Consider the following 13,273-nt stretch of genomic DNA (forward strand, 5'->3'; position numbering starts at 1 on the left):
ACAGCGATTCTACCTTTGTCAGCTTATGTTGCCATTTTTAGAAATTTTTCCAAGGGTCTGATCAGCTTGTCGTGTAAAAGACCTGAAATGAGTGAAATCACTGCGTTCAGTTCAAGTGCAGTCCAGTATAATATAAATGATTTTCTTATGATATAATTTTAAAACGATATTGTCATTTGATTTATATTTCTAAAAATGTATTATAATGTATTTCTAAAAAATCTCAACATTTCTGTGAATTCAGTGTTCAGTGCCTAATACAAATAAATAATAAAAATAACAATAATTTGGTTTTCTTCTGACCCTTTTCTTATTTCTTACAGTCACATTGAAATTAACAAACAACATTGTATTATTGAGAGGTTAAAGTACCCCCTGTCTCACACAGTGCATGCTGGGAAAGGCTCCAGAATTATTTGTTTGGTTCTCGTTTCTTAGCATTCTAACCTTTGGCCACTTCAGACCTGCATCACAAAGGTCTGTTCCTCTGTAGGTTTTAAATAAAGTTGTCTGTGTCTCTGCAGGTGGTGGTGTCTACAACAGTGAACGTGGACGGCCATGTTCTTGCCGTCTCCGACAACATGTTTGTACACAACAACTCCAAACATGGCCGCCGAGCCCGGAGACTGGACCCGTCTGAAGGTATGCAGGTTTTACGTGTGAACCAATCAGCAGCTGCATGTCCTCTAATGTCCACTAGATGCTGCTGTGATAAAAATCCCCAACTACTTTCTACAAATTCTTTCAAAAACACCAGAGGACACAATACAGAACCCTGAGGAACTCCATATTTTATCTTTGGAGGAAAAAATGAAACCAAGACAACAGAAAACTGTTTCAGGGGAGGCGTTGGATATTAAGAAATACTCAACTTGCAAAATGCTTTGAATCATGCGGTGATGAAGTTCAGTGACATGGTGATTACTGACTCTCACTTAGCAGTGTTTTTAGGATGTACCTGTCCCGTGGACTCCTCAGACTGCAGATCATGTTGCGTTTGAACTCCAGCAGAACAGAGTTTGATTAAACTGAACGGTGAAACTTAGCTAACACGATTCTGGTCCAGTTCTTTCCCTTCGCTCCGAGGTCAGCACCATCAGGACGCTTTCTGACTGATCAACAGCACAAATTCACACCTCAGAGTTCAGCAGCTGTGGACCGTATGCAGAATGCTCGCACTGATCACAGTTATTTAGTTGTAGTGAACTGATTTTAGTCTGAAGTGCAGCTACTACAAAGTCTGCTACGTCTGGGTCTTAAAGCATCTAAACCAGGGAACCTGAACAGCCAGTGAGGGAGGCAGAGAGGGGAATGTAATTTGGTCTTTGAAGAGAAGTCACCCCAGTGGCTTGTGGGTAGGAAGACCAGACGTCTCATGGTCCCCAGAGAGGACAGTGCATGTGTGTGTGTGTGTGTGTGTCTTTTTTGCGGACCGTTCAACCTCTTTAATTGCCCTCCTAATTAAAGACGGTAACCATGGAAACCCCCCTCCCCATCAGAGCGCAGTAGAGTCCCGTGGGTTTGAACCCTCTCTCTCATTTTACTGTTTCTGCCTGCTTCTCTCTGCAGCAGCACTTCCTTCTGCTGTTTTCCACATTTGCAGAGTTAAAGTCGGCTGAAACCAGTGACACCATCATTTTAAAAACAGAGAATCTGAAGTCGCCATCTTCCTCCACAAACTGATGGACTGAGGCGTCGACATAATCCATGACTCAGGAAGTCACTTTATTCTTGTGACATTCATCAGCTCGCTTTGTTTTCATGACAGGAGATTTACTTTGAATCAGTCAGCAGACAGACAGCAGGTAAACCTCAGATCATATTAAAGACTCAGATCAAAGACTAAAACCAAACATTCAGCTGGCTGTAACTGTTGCAACCCAAGAACAACACAACAAGAAACACCTGAGCTCTTCGAAATGTTATCAAGTTTATTTAAAGTTGTAAAAACAAATTAAAAAAATATTTTCTTTAAATTAGCTACATTAACTCTCACTTTTCAGAGGACACAAAATGACATGCTTCAGAAGTACATTTGGGACTCTGGACTCACCTGTTCTGTCTCTGGACTCACCTGTCTTGACTCTGGACTCACCTGTTCTGTCTCTGGACTCACCTGTTCTGACTCTGGATTCACCTGTTCTGTCTCTGGACTCACCTGTTCTGACTCTGGACTCACCTGGTCTGTCTCTGGACTCACCTGTCTTGACTCTGGACTTATCTGTCTTGACTCTGGACTCACCTGTTCTGACTCTGGACTCACCTGTTCTGTCTCTGGACTAACCTGCACTTACTCTGGACTCACCTGTTCTGACTCTGGACTCACCTGTTCTGACTCTAGACTCACCTGTTCTGACTCTGGACTCACCTGTTCTGTCTCTGGACTCACCTGTTCTGACTCTAGACTCACATGGTCTGTCTCTGGACTCACCTGTCTTGACTCTGGACTCACCTGTTCTGTCTCTTGACCTAACCTGCACTTTCTCTGGACTTACCTGTTCTGACTCTGGATTCACCTGTTCTGACTCTGGACTTACCTGTCTTGACTCTGGACTCACCTGTTCTGACTCTTGACTCACCTGTTTGGACTCTGGACTCACCTGTTCTGACTCTAGACTCACCTGTTCTGACTCTGGACTCACCTGTTTGGACTCTGGACTCACCTGTTCTGTCTCTGGACTCACTCATCACTTTGATGTCAGATGCTGAACACACCCTCACTGTCCTGTGATCGTGATACAGCAGCCTGTTAGAGAACACAACACAGGTCAGGTGCTGTAATGTCATTTTAAGTCTTCAGTGATGAGATAAGATGCTCTCTCTCTCTCGCACACACACAGACACACACGCACACACATACACACACACACACACACAGTGCTTTCATTTCACTTTATAATTAATCTGCAGCTGCACTTGAAAGAAGAGAGAGAAAGTAGTCATTACCGGCTGAGAGCGTGTGTGTGTGTGTCAATGTGTGTGTGAACTAAGCGGATAAAAGCCACGACCCAATTAAATCACATTCTGAGTGTGTGTCAGTTTGTGTGTGTGTGTGTATTACTGTGTGTGTTACTGTGGGCGTGTGTATGTATATGTGTGTGTCAGTTTGTGTGTGTGTGTGTGTGTGTGTGTGACCTTCAGTCATGCTACTGTAGTATTGAAAAGTGATTCCCAACCTGTGGGTCAGAACCCCACAAACAGGACACAGGCAGCACCTCCATCTTTAACAGTAACGTCTCTGGACGTCACCACGCTTTCACTTCACATGTATCACGTTGTCAAAAAGAGGTTTTAATGTGACCACAGTATTAACTGTGTCTCTCTGTCTGTCTCTCTCTCTGTCTGCCTGTCTCTGTGTCTCTCGTCCAGCAGCCACTCCCTGTATTAAAGCCATCAGTCCCAGTGAGGGTTGGACGACGGGGGGAGCGACCGTCATCCTGATCGGAGACAACTTCTTTGACGGCTTGCAGGTCGTCTTTGGTACCATGCTGGTGTGGAGCGAGGTAACACACACCTGATCGAAAATCAATAATCAATACAGCCAAACAAACAGACAGCAACAATGGCCTGTCCTCTCATTTCATGGTGTCCCTATGCAGTTATTCTTCCACTGGTCCAGCTCTCTGTACAGAAGACATGTCTTACATTATAACAATGCTTCTCTGTCTCTCTGTCTTGCTGCCTGTCTCCCTGCCCTTCTCTCTGTCTCCCTGTCTTTCTGTCTCTCTGTCTGTCGCTCGGCCTGTCTGTCTCTCTCTCTCTGTGCCTGTCTCTCTGTCTGTCTTTCTGTCTCTCTGTCCCGCTGCCTGTCTCCTTCCAGTTGATCACCCCTCATGCTATCCGGGTCCAGACCCCTCCTCGTCACATCCCCGGGGTCGTCGAGGTCACGCTGTCCTACAAGTCCAAACAGTTCTGTAAAGGAGCACCAGGACGTTTTGTTTATACAGGTAACACATCACAAACTCATTTTGAGTGGCTGAGCACACAGCCAATCCCTGCACACTTGGTCCATCAGCCTTTGTCAGCCAATAAGGAAGGAGATAAAAAGGACAAATGAATCAGTAACAATGACGGATGACTCTGTAGGATTGGTGCTGAATGCTGTTACTGCTGCTGCTCTTCATCGTTGTCGTTTCTGGGGTCACACAGCATGAACCTCCTGGAGCTTTAAAGACAAACTTTAGTTTGACACAAATGAAATTAGCTCGCTGGATTAGCTGCTGCAGCTAACACACAGTGAATGAACACAAACAGACTTTGTGTTCAGTCAGCAGGCTTTTCTCTTCAGAGAGCGTCAGAGCTCCTTCTGTAGAGTCGTGAACCTGAATGAATCTGAGCCACTGTGGGACCTGACAGCTGTCATCAATAACACTCAAACCATCCCTCTGTATTTGTTGCATCGCCTCGAGGATGACTCTTTCCTCCATCCAAACTCTTTTCCTCTCCATCTTTCAATCCCTCCATCTTTCCCTCTCTCTGTTTCTTTATTTATCTTCTTTTCTGAAGCCGATCAGTGGAGGTGTTTCATTTCACACTGCTGTCAGAGTAATTACACACATTTAAATCCCATTAACCCTCAAACCCAGTCTGTGGACCTTCATGTTAATGACCTTTGAGCAGTGTGAAGCGCGCGCACGCACTCACACACACACACACACACAGAGTCCCGCATTTGTGATGTCATCAGTCACATGACCTCATACAGCAGCTGCTTTCACACCTCAGTGATTCAGAGCAGCTCGTCACCTCCACCCTGCACCACACCGCTCCCAGCATGCTTTGCTGCTTTCCAAAGAGAGTGAGCAGAAAAGAAGGTGAAGTAAAAGCAGGAAGCTACACTGAAACATTAGCTCCGCTGCACAACACAAACTCCTGGGTAATAACAGAGACGTGCTGCAGTAAATTCAATGTTAACTGCACTAAGACAGTCAGAGGCGGCTAACAGCTCACAATAACACAAACTACTCAGGAAACACCTGCCCTAAACAGAGTCGGCGAAACAGGACTTAATTTCCTCTCAGAGCATGTTCATGTGGCAAGTGAACTAAAGAACTAAGTTTCATCAGCAGTGGAAACTGTTGTCTCTCCTCTTGTGACATTTTCCCAGCTCTGTGTTTCAGCACCAAAGCTTTAAGGGCTTCTTTTCACTACATAGGTTGATTTCAGGTTTAGAGCTTCACAAAGATTACAACTAAGGTCTTCCAGAGGGTTTTTACTGGCCAGTGCTTGGCAATGTAGCATCTAGTGTTCCCTTCAGTCGACTGCTAAGTCTCTTGTTTTTGACGATCATGGCTGCAGCCCGTCAGTGCAGCCAGATTGTTGGAGGAGAGGTCTGAGTCCACAGCCATAGAAACATCTGGGCCTGCTGCTGTTGGACTGGTAGGCGTGGATGGACACTGTTGGTGTTCCATCCATCTGAATGACAGAGGGATTTTAGGTTTTAACCATCTTCAGCCACTTGATCCGTCTGTCTTGGACAGCTGTGGACAGAGTGGACCGTCTGTGCTGCCTGGCTCTGTGAGGGGGGGGGCGGTGCAGACCCCAGGTTCTACAGTAGAGCTGTTGTGTCGCTGCGGCACATGACAACAGCTCCAGGTAGATGAGGATGATGACATCACACTGTGAGTTACATCATGAGCAGATCAAATGTGTTAATATGAGTCTTCATGCAGACAGACAGGTCCATGAAATTTCAATGAGCATTGATCGTGGAGTATTGATCGCTCCTGTCTGACCTGCCTAAGATTTTCATTTCCTCACCACACACACACACACAGACACACGCACACAAACACTCTAACTGAATGTGTCTACACCTGTCGACGGTTTTCTTTGAGTTTCATGTGTCTGTCTCTCTTGTCTATCCTGTCTTCCTGGACAGTGACATCCTGTCTGTCTGACAGGCGTCTCATGTATCAACAGTAAAACATTACTTCTACTCCTTATCTCACAGGGAAATATTGTTATTTTACAATTTAGTTACTTTGCACATTCAGATTGTTAATAGAAAATATAATCAACCAATTAATGCTGATTAATTAATTAGTATTATTAAAGGTTAATCTAATGGGTACTTTTACTTTTTGTAGTTTACGTATATGTGAGATTATGCATTTGAATGCAGGGCAGAGTATTTGTACACTCTGTTATTACTACTTTTCTTAAATTAACAGATCTGAATACTTGAATACTGAATGCCTCCACCGCTCCATAAAATAAAACCATGGAGAGAAAAACAAGGAAATGGTTTTTCACAATAAAGCTGCTACAAGCAAAAAAACCCAACTGAACTACAATTCCCATCAGCCTCAGCTGTTGTTTCTATTGTGACTTCAGACTGGTATTGTTGTCAGAACAAGTTCTCCAGAATGGATCTAGAATCCAAAGTGAACTGGATCAGAGAGATTTAATAATTCTTCGGTGACAACAAAAGGAGGCAGGAGACCGAAGTGTCTCCACGAGCTGACAGCTAACTGTGATCAGTGTCACTTCAGATCAATACACGCTGATCACATCTTTATTAACAACCAATAACAACAACCTGTCAGTTAAACGGCATGCTGGGTAACGACATCCAGCAGTTACCGCAGCGACGCACAGTCAGAGCTTATTGATTGGGTTGTCACACAGTCTGGTGCCCAATTAGAGCACTTCATCGCAGCCAATTAACCAATCAGATAAAGACTTGAGAGGAAGTTAGTGAGAGATGAACACAGGCGAGAGTCAGAACTGTGGCTTAGATGTACAAGTTCCAAGTTCCATTTAATACTTTAATCATGATACTGTTAATAAATACTGTGTGTGTTTGATTTAATGATTAATAACATGTTTAATGTGATTCTAATCAGGTAAAAAAACAAAAACGAGGACAAAATCAGTTTCAGTTTGATCCATAAAGAATTTCAACTGGAAGAAGACAGACAGACAGACAGACTGCAGGTTAAACAGACACACAGGTGATAATAAACTGTCTAACAGGCAACAACACAAGGTCACACACACACACACACACACACACACACACACACACACACACAGCAGGCTGTAGATAACACAGACATCTGGAGAGCTAACACGCTCCTATAACTGCTTCTTGTTACGCCCTGTGAGCCTTCAAGGACTGAACACACACATGCACGCACGCACACGCACACACACACGCTCACTGTTTGTGATGTATAGGAGAGTCAGTCTAAAGCTTGTTAAACACAGCTGAACCAAGACGGGATTATGATTCATGCACTTCACACACACACACACACACACTCTCTCTCTGTGCTCTGCTGCGTTCACTGACGCTCTGATTTATCGCCTCCCAACCAGTTTAAACTGTAAATGATGTGAGAGGAGAGAAGAGGAAGTGTGTCAGATTCACAGAGACCAATCAGAGATCAGAGTTGTGGTTCACCTCACAAACTGCTGCATACATTGAGTAGACAAACTGTTCCTGATTGGTGTTTTGGGGTTTGGGGGTTTTGGGGTTGCTAAGCAACACGACTATAATGATGTTCCGCCTGTCAGTCGCTGTGTTGCTGTCAGTGTTTCTGTTGGTGGAAATCAGCCTGGTCTCATTCGCCGAGCGGCAGACACTTTGTCACGTCCCTCGGCGTCTCATACAGACAGGTGGCCTTTAGTCTCTGTATGACGTACTGGACTTTCAACTAACTCCACTGGAAACCCTCACAGGTGTGATGTGATGTGGAGTAAAGAGCGTCAAACACAGGACATTCACACAGGAGACCAGGGTTCATGGCAACGTGTCAAAATAAGTCACGTATGTAGCTTCCTTGATGAGTTGGCACAGCTCATATTTGTTACCCATAATCCCCCTGGCTGTGTATGCCTGCAGAGGCATTTATGTGTGCAACATGAGCACATACCAAGAAGCATTCAGAGCTTTTATTTCAGTAAAAGTAGAAATACTTTGTTACAAGTAAAAGTTCTGTATTCAAAATATTACTTAACTAAAAGTACAGAGGCAGCAAAATCTACTAATGCAGTAAAAGTACATATATTTGTAAGTGAGCTTTTAAAGAGAGACGAAGTGTTTCTATTGTGTGATCATCTGAATGTTTGTGAAAATAACTTTCAACATCTGATCAGTAAATTTCTCCTCCGCAGCGTTAAATGAGCCCACTATAGACTACGGCTTCCAGAGGTTACAGAAGGTCATCCCCCGTCACCCCGGAGACCCAGAGAGACTGCCCAAGGTACTGCACACACACACACACACACACACACACACACACACACACACACACACACACACACACACACACACAAACTCACTCAGACAATTGTTTTATCCAAACACACATTCTCTGATTGTCGTTGGTGTTTCTTCCATCAGTCTGTGTTCTGGTTGGCTGCTCAGACTCCTGATAATCATCAGCTGCATCTACTGATTCTACTGTTTATCTACTGTGTGTGTGTGTGTGTGTGTGTGTGTGTGCGTGTGTGACTGTTGGTCTTTAACACACAGACAGTCTCTTTTGAAGCTTCTGCAGTTTTAGAAACACTTAATGCTTCTTTCTGGGTTTGTTTCTGAATCAGTGTTTGATATTTTCTGTGTGAACAGAAGCTGTAAAGTTTCTGTTTCTGGCTCAAACACGTAATCAACGAACCAGATGTTCTTTTGGTCTGTTTATCCTGGTTTGTTACAATGAAGGAAAACCTCAATTCTGCAACAGACAATGGTATTTTAGAGTAATGCTATCCAAGCGACTGTTTCAACATGACGATATGAGACTACACCTTTGAGATGGCTGAAAGTGTCCGTACAGCTTGTGCAATGCTCTGAGTCCTTACTCGACTATTTCTGAGGTCGACAGTACGAAGGTGTGCAGGAGAGACTGGTAGCTGACTGTTGGCCTGTCTTAGGAGGACACTAGACATTCGACCTTGCAGTGAGGACAGTTACAAGCACTTTGACTGTGGATGTTGTTGCATGTTGCACACTTTTCTACTTTTAATGATGGTCCCCCCATAGCAGCACATTAACTCTCTCATGTTCATCAGTGGCCTCATGGCTGCAGTGTTTAGTTGTCCACATACTTTTGGCCGTGTAGTTTATCAGCATGTCTGCACCAAAATGCTGAAGAACTGCAACCCGACGAAATGAACCTGGACCTGGTCAAACAAGCAGGTCTGATGCTAACTGCTGCTAAATTAACTGTTGTTGTTCAGGAAGTAAGAACATGTGAAACAGATGCTGAAGGAGGATCTCTGCAGTGTCTGTCTCCAGCAGCTGGGATGTGAACTGACATGCTGTTAGCTCCATAATGAAAACCACATCCCACCACGTCTTTAATAATTCAGCCGTAATGGTTTTATTCAATTACCCACGCTGCCTTGTGCTCAGCGCGCACCAGAGTGACTGTCGACCACAGAAACTTGAATAACTGGAAGTAATCCTGAAGGCCTCTGATGTTAGACTGCAGCAGCCTTCTGAACCAAGACCATGGAACCATAAATGACTGTGTTAACATGTACACTGTGGCATTTATATCCTGTGTCAGAAACCTGGTTCAGTCCTTATCCCAGGTTTAAACGGTCTGTCCACACAGTAGATCACTGGAGCTTTTAGATGAAGGATAATTCTGCCACGAGACCCTTTAAGTCAGAATCACAAACAGTTTGGACATCTACATCTTCTTTGTCCTGCTGATGAAGAGCATGTTTGTGGTCAAAAGCTCTAGAAAAGAGACTGTGAGTGCAGAATATTCTCTGACTTCTCAACATCGTCTCTGCATTGTCAAACAGTTTAAATTCCTTAGCGATGCTGTCAGACCTTCACTGTCCACAGAGTCCACTGAGTCCTGGAAGACCCACCTACATTAATGCTTAAAGAGCCTCTGATTGACACTCAAACTGACCAATCACAGACCGGCCCTGTGATTAGCTGACTGTTTTAAAGTCAGTTAAGTTAAAGTTGTTTCTATGTAAATGAACCAACACGACATTCATCAGCTAAAACACACACACACACACACACACACACACACACACACACACACACACACACATACATCAACAGGAAAGAGCATTAAGTTCAACAAACACACACCTATAAGAGATGATTGAATAAAAGGTAAACCAGTGTGTGTGTGTGTGTGTGTGTGTGTGTGTGCGTGTGTGTGTGTGTGTGTGTAAAGCCCATTGGCAAACAGGGAGGTTGAAACAGTCAAATCAGGTAATCAGCGGGTGCAGCCATGTGGCAAGAAAAGAGATTGGCACACACACACGCACAGACACGTACACGCAAACACACACACACACAAACACACACACACACTAGATTATCAGTCCTTCTCTTATCAGATTTATAAAATGAAATAACTTCTCTCTGTTTTTGCTGTTTTGCTGGTGACATCATGTTTTTCTGTTGTGTTTCTCTATAAATCATCTGTCTATAAGAGAGGACTGATCCCTCCCCCATAAAAAGAACGGTTTGTATGGTTTGACGTTCTGTTGCTCAGAATCTCAGCAACTGATTGGTTGTTGGTTGTTGGTTGTTGTCAGAGGAGGCAGATGTTGGCATTTAGACTCATGACGTGATAAAGGAGTCTGAGGGTTTATAATACTAGGACGGTTACCACGGTGACATTTTATCTCTCAAACACAGTGTTCAGGTCATTTACCTGGAATGTCACCTTACATGTGAGTGTGCAGCCTGCAGCTTTGTTTCTATTCCAGCGACACATTGTGTTCAGCTCAAGCACAGAGGTGTCTGCGCTCCACAAGCTATCTGCCGCTGTATTCTCCGAAACACAAGGGGGCGCACAAACAAAACACTGCATGAAGACCAAACGTGGCTGCACACGCTGCTGTGCGGCTGGAATTAACTGTAACCTCAGATTCAGTCCTGGACTTTAATATCACTGTAACACAATCCCTGTAAGGACGGAAGTCAGTATTTGGAACAAACATTAGTTTGATGATTTGCTGGTTTAGAAGGATTTAAAAACTGTTTTTAAAAATCCTGAAGATGGATGGATTGAACTTCAGTACAGTTCAACAAAGTGAGAAAAAACAAACAAAACAAAGCTTTGAAGGCTGAGCGGACACAGTGGAAACCTGAAACTGCACCTTCACGCTGGGAACGCATTAACAAAGCTTTGGTCTTGATTGTGAGGGTTGACTGAACCAGGACCAGTGGCAGGGATGGGGGTCCTCCAGGGACCAGCAGAAAGACTTTTATTATTTATTTATTGAGACTTTTTCATCTTAATATTCATGATGTGGCGTTTATTAAGGTTCATTTCCTGCTGCTGAGGCTTAAAATCTGAATCTGAGGGATCAGTGTGTGTGTGTGTGTGCGTCTGTGTGTGTGTGTGTGTGTGTGTGTGTGTTTGGGCCTAAAAGAATAATTGGTTTCGTCCTCAGTGATGACATCCCAACCTCCAGCTCTATTGCCGTGGTAACCTTATTAATGTGTGTGTGTGTGTGTGAGAGAGAGAGGTGCTTGTCATCTTGCTGCGTAACAATGAAACACTTGTAATAATAAGGCTTCATTTGTCACTATCAACACTGTGTGTGTCTGTGTGTGTGTGTGTTGTGTGTGTGTGTGTGTGTGTGTGTGTGTGTGTGTGCGTATGTGTGTGAATAAATCTCCTCTCACACTGCGACACACTTGAACGTCGCTCTGCATAAACGAGCAGATTAAAGACGATCGGAGCTGAACACTACTTCACCGAAATGACTTCCTCTCAGTGCGTGTGTGTGTGTGTCGCTGTATAGCAACACACTCACCAAGTCTGATCAGTGACACTCTGACAGTAGAGAAAGAAAAAAGAAAAAAGAAAGGCAACTAAAAGGAGAAAAGGGGACTACAAAAGAAAAGGAATGTAAAAAGGAGGAAGAAAGGAAAGAAAAAAGGATGGAGGTTAGAGGAGGAAACAACAGGCAGATTAGCGACAAGAAGACAGAAATAAAAAAAATTAAATATAGGATAGGATAGGTGAACAGTCTGATGGATGAACAGTCTGTTGGATGAACAGTCTGATGGATGGATGAACAGTCTGATGGATGGATGAACAGTCTGTTGGATTAACAATCTGATGGTTGGATGAACAGTCTGTTGGATGAACAGTCTGATTGATGGATGAACAGTCTGATGGATGAACAGACTGATTGATGGATGAACAGACTGATTGATGGATGAACAGTCTGATGGATGAACAGACTGATTGATGGATGAACAGTCTGATTGATGGATGAACAGTCTGATGGATGAACAGTCTGATGGATGGATGAACAGACTGATGGATGAACAGTCTGATTGATGGATGAACAGACTGATTGATGGATGAACAGACTGATGGATGGGTGAACAGTCTGATGGAAGGATGAACAGTCTGATGGATGGATGAACAGACTGATGGATGAACAGTCTGATGGATGGATGAACAGACTGATGGATGAACAGTCTGATTGATGGATGAACAGTCTGATGGATGGATGAACAGACTGATGGATGAACAGTCTGATTGATGGATGAACAGTCTGATGGATGAACAGTCTGATTGATGGATGAACAGTCTGATGGATGGATGAACAGACTGATGGATGGGTGAACAGTCTGATGGATGGGTGAACAGACTGATGGATGGATGAACAGACTGATGGATGAAGAGTCTGTTGGATGAACAGTCTGATGGATGGATGAACAGACTGATGGATGAAGAGTCTGTTGGATGAACAGTCTGATGGATGGATGAACAGACTGATGGATGAAGAGTCTGTTGGATGAACAGTCTGATGGATGGATGAACAGACTGATGGATGAACAGTCTGTTGGATGAACAGTCTGATGGATGAACGGTCTGTTGGATGAACGGCTGTTGGATGAACAGTCTGATGGATGAACAGTCTGATGGATGGATGAACAGACGAATGCAGGGTGATTGAGGACTGAGGGGGCGGGGTTAATTGAAAACCCTCCTGAAGTTTGTAATGAAAAGATTAACTGAGTGTGTTTAATTAAGATAAAGACTCAATGAAACATTGTTCTGTTCAGCTGCCTGATTAGACACACACCCACACACAGGCACACACACACACACACACACACACACACACACACACACACACACAGAGCTGTTGGTTTGGCAGAATTTTAACACTAACTGCTCATTGAAGTGAAGTAATTCACTGTTAAAGATGCACTGTGTGTGTGTGTGTGTGTGTGTGTGTGTGTGTGAGAGAGTGTGTGTGTACTCTGTGAAGTGTAACTGAGCTCTGATTAGAATAAACACTGTTTAATAGCATCAGT

At 43.9% G+C, this 13,273-nt stretch overlaps 1 protein-coding gene across 6 annotated transcripts in view; it reads left to right on the top strand.

Moving 5' to 3' along the window:
• LOC121624530 (transcription factor COE3-like) overlaps positions 1 to 13,273 on the top strand; it is a 47,800-nt gene that overhangs the window by 27,485 nt on the left and 7,042 nt on the right. For 3 of the 6 annotated variants that reach the window (XM_041962273.1, XM_041962275.1, XM_041962276.1), the window contains exons 8-11: positions 525 to 642; positions 3,373 to 3,503; positions 3,821 to 3,947; positions 8,122 to 8,210. In XM_041962273.1, the coding sequence (XP_041818207.1) occupies positions 525 to 642; positions 3,373 to 3,503; positions 3,821 to 3,947; positions 8,122 to 8,210 (465 nt within the window). Of the gene's footprint in view, positions 1 to 524; positions 651 to 1,499; positions 1,516 to 3,369; positions 3,504 to 3,820; positions 3,948 to 8,121; positions 8,211 to 13,273 lie in introns of all 6 variants that reach the window. The other 3 variants (XM_041962272.1, XM_041962274.1, XM_041962271.1) reach the window with 2 other exon arrangements.

Source organism: Chelmon rostratus, chromosome 21 (assembly GCF_017976325.1).
Source record: "Chelmon rostratus isolate fCheRos1 chromosome 21, fCheRos1.pri, whole genome shotgun sequence".
In the NCBI taxonomy this organism is placed as follows: Eukaryota; Metazoa; Chordata; class Actinopteri; order Chaetodontiformes; family Chaetodontidae; genus Chelmon; species Chelmon rostratus.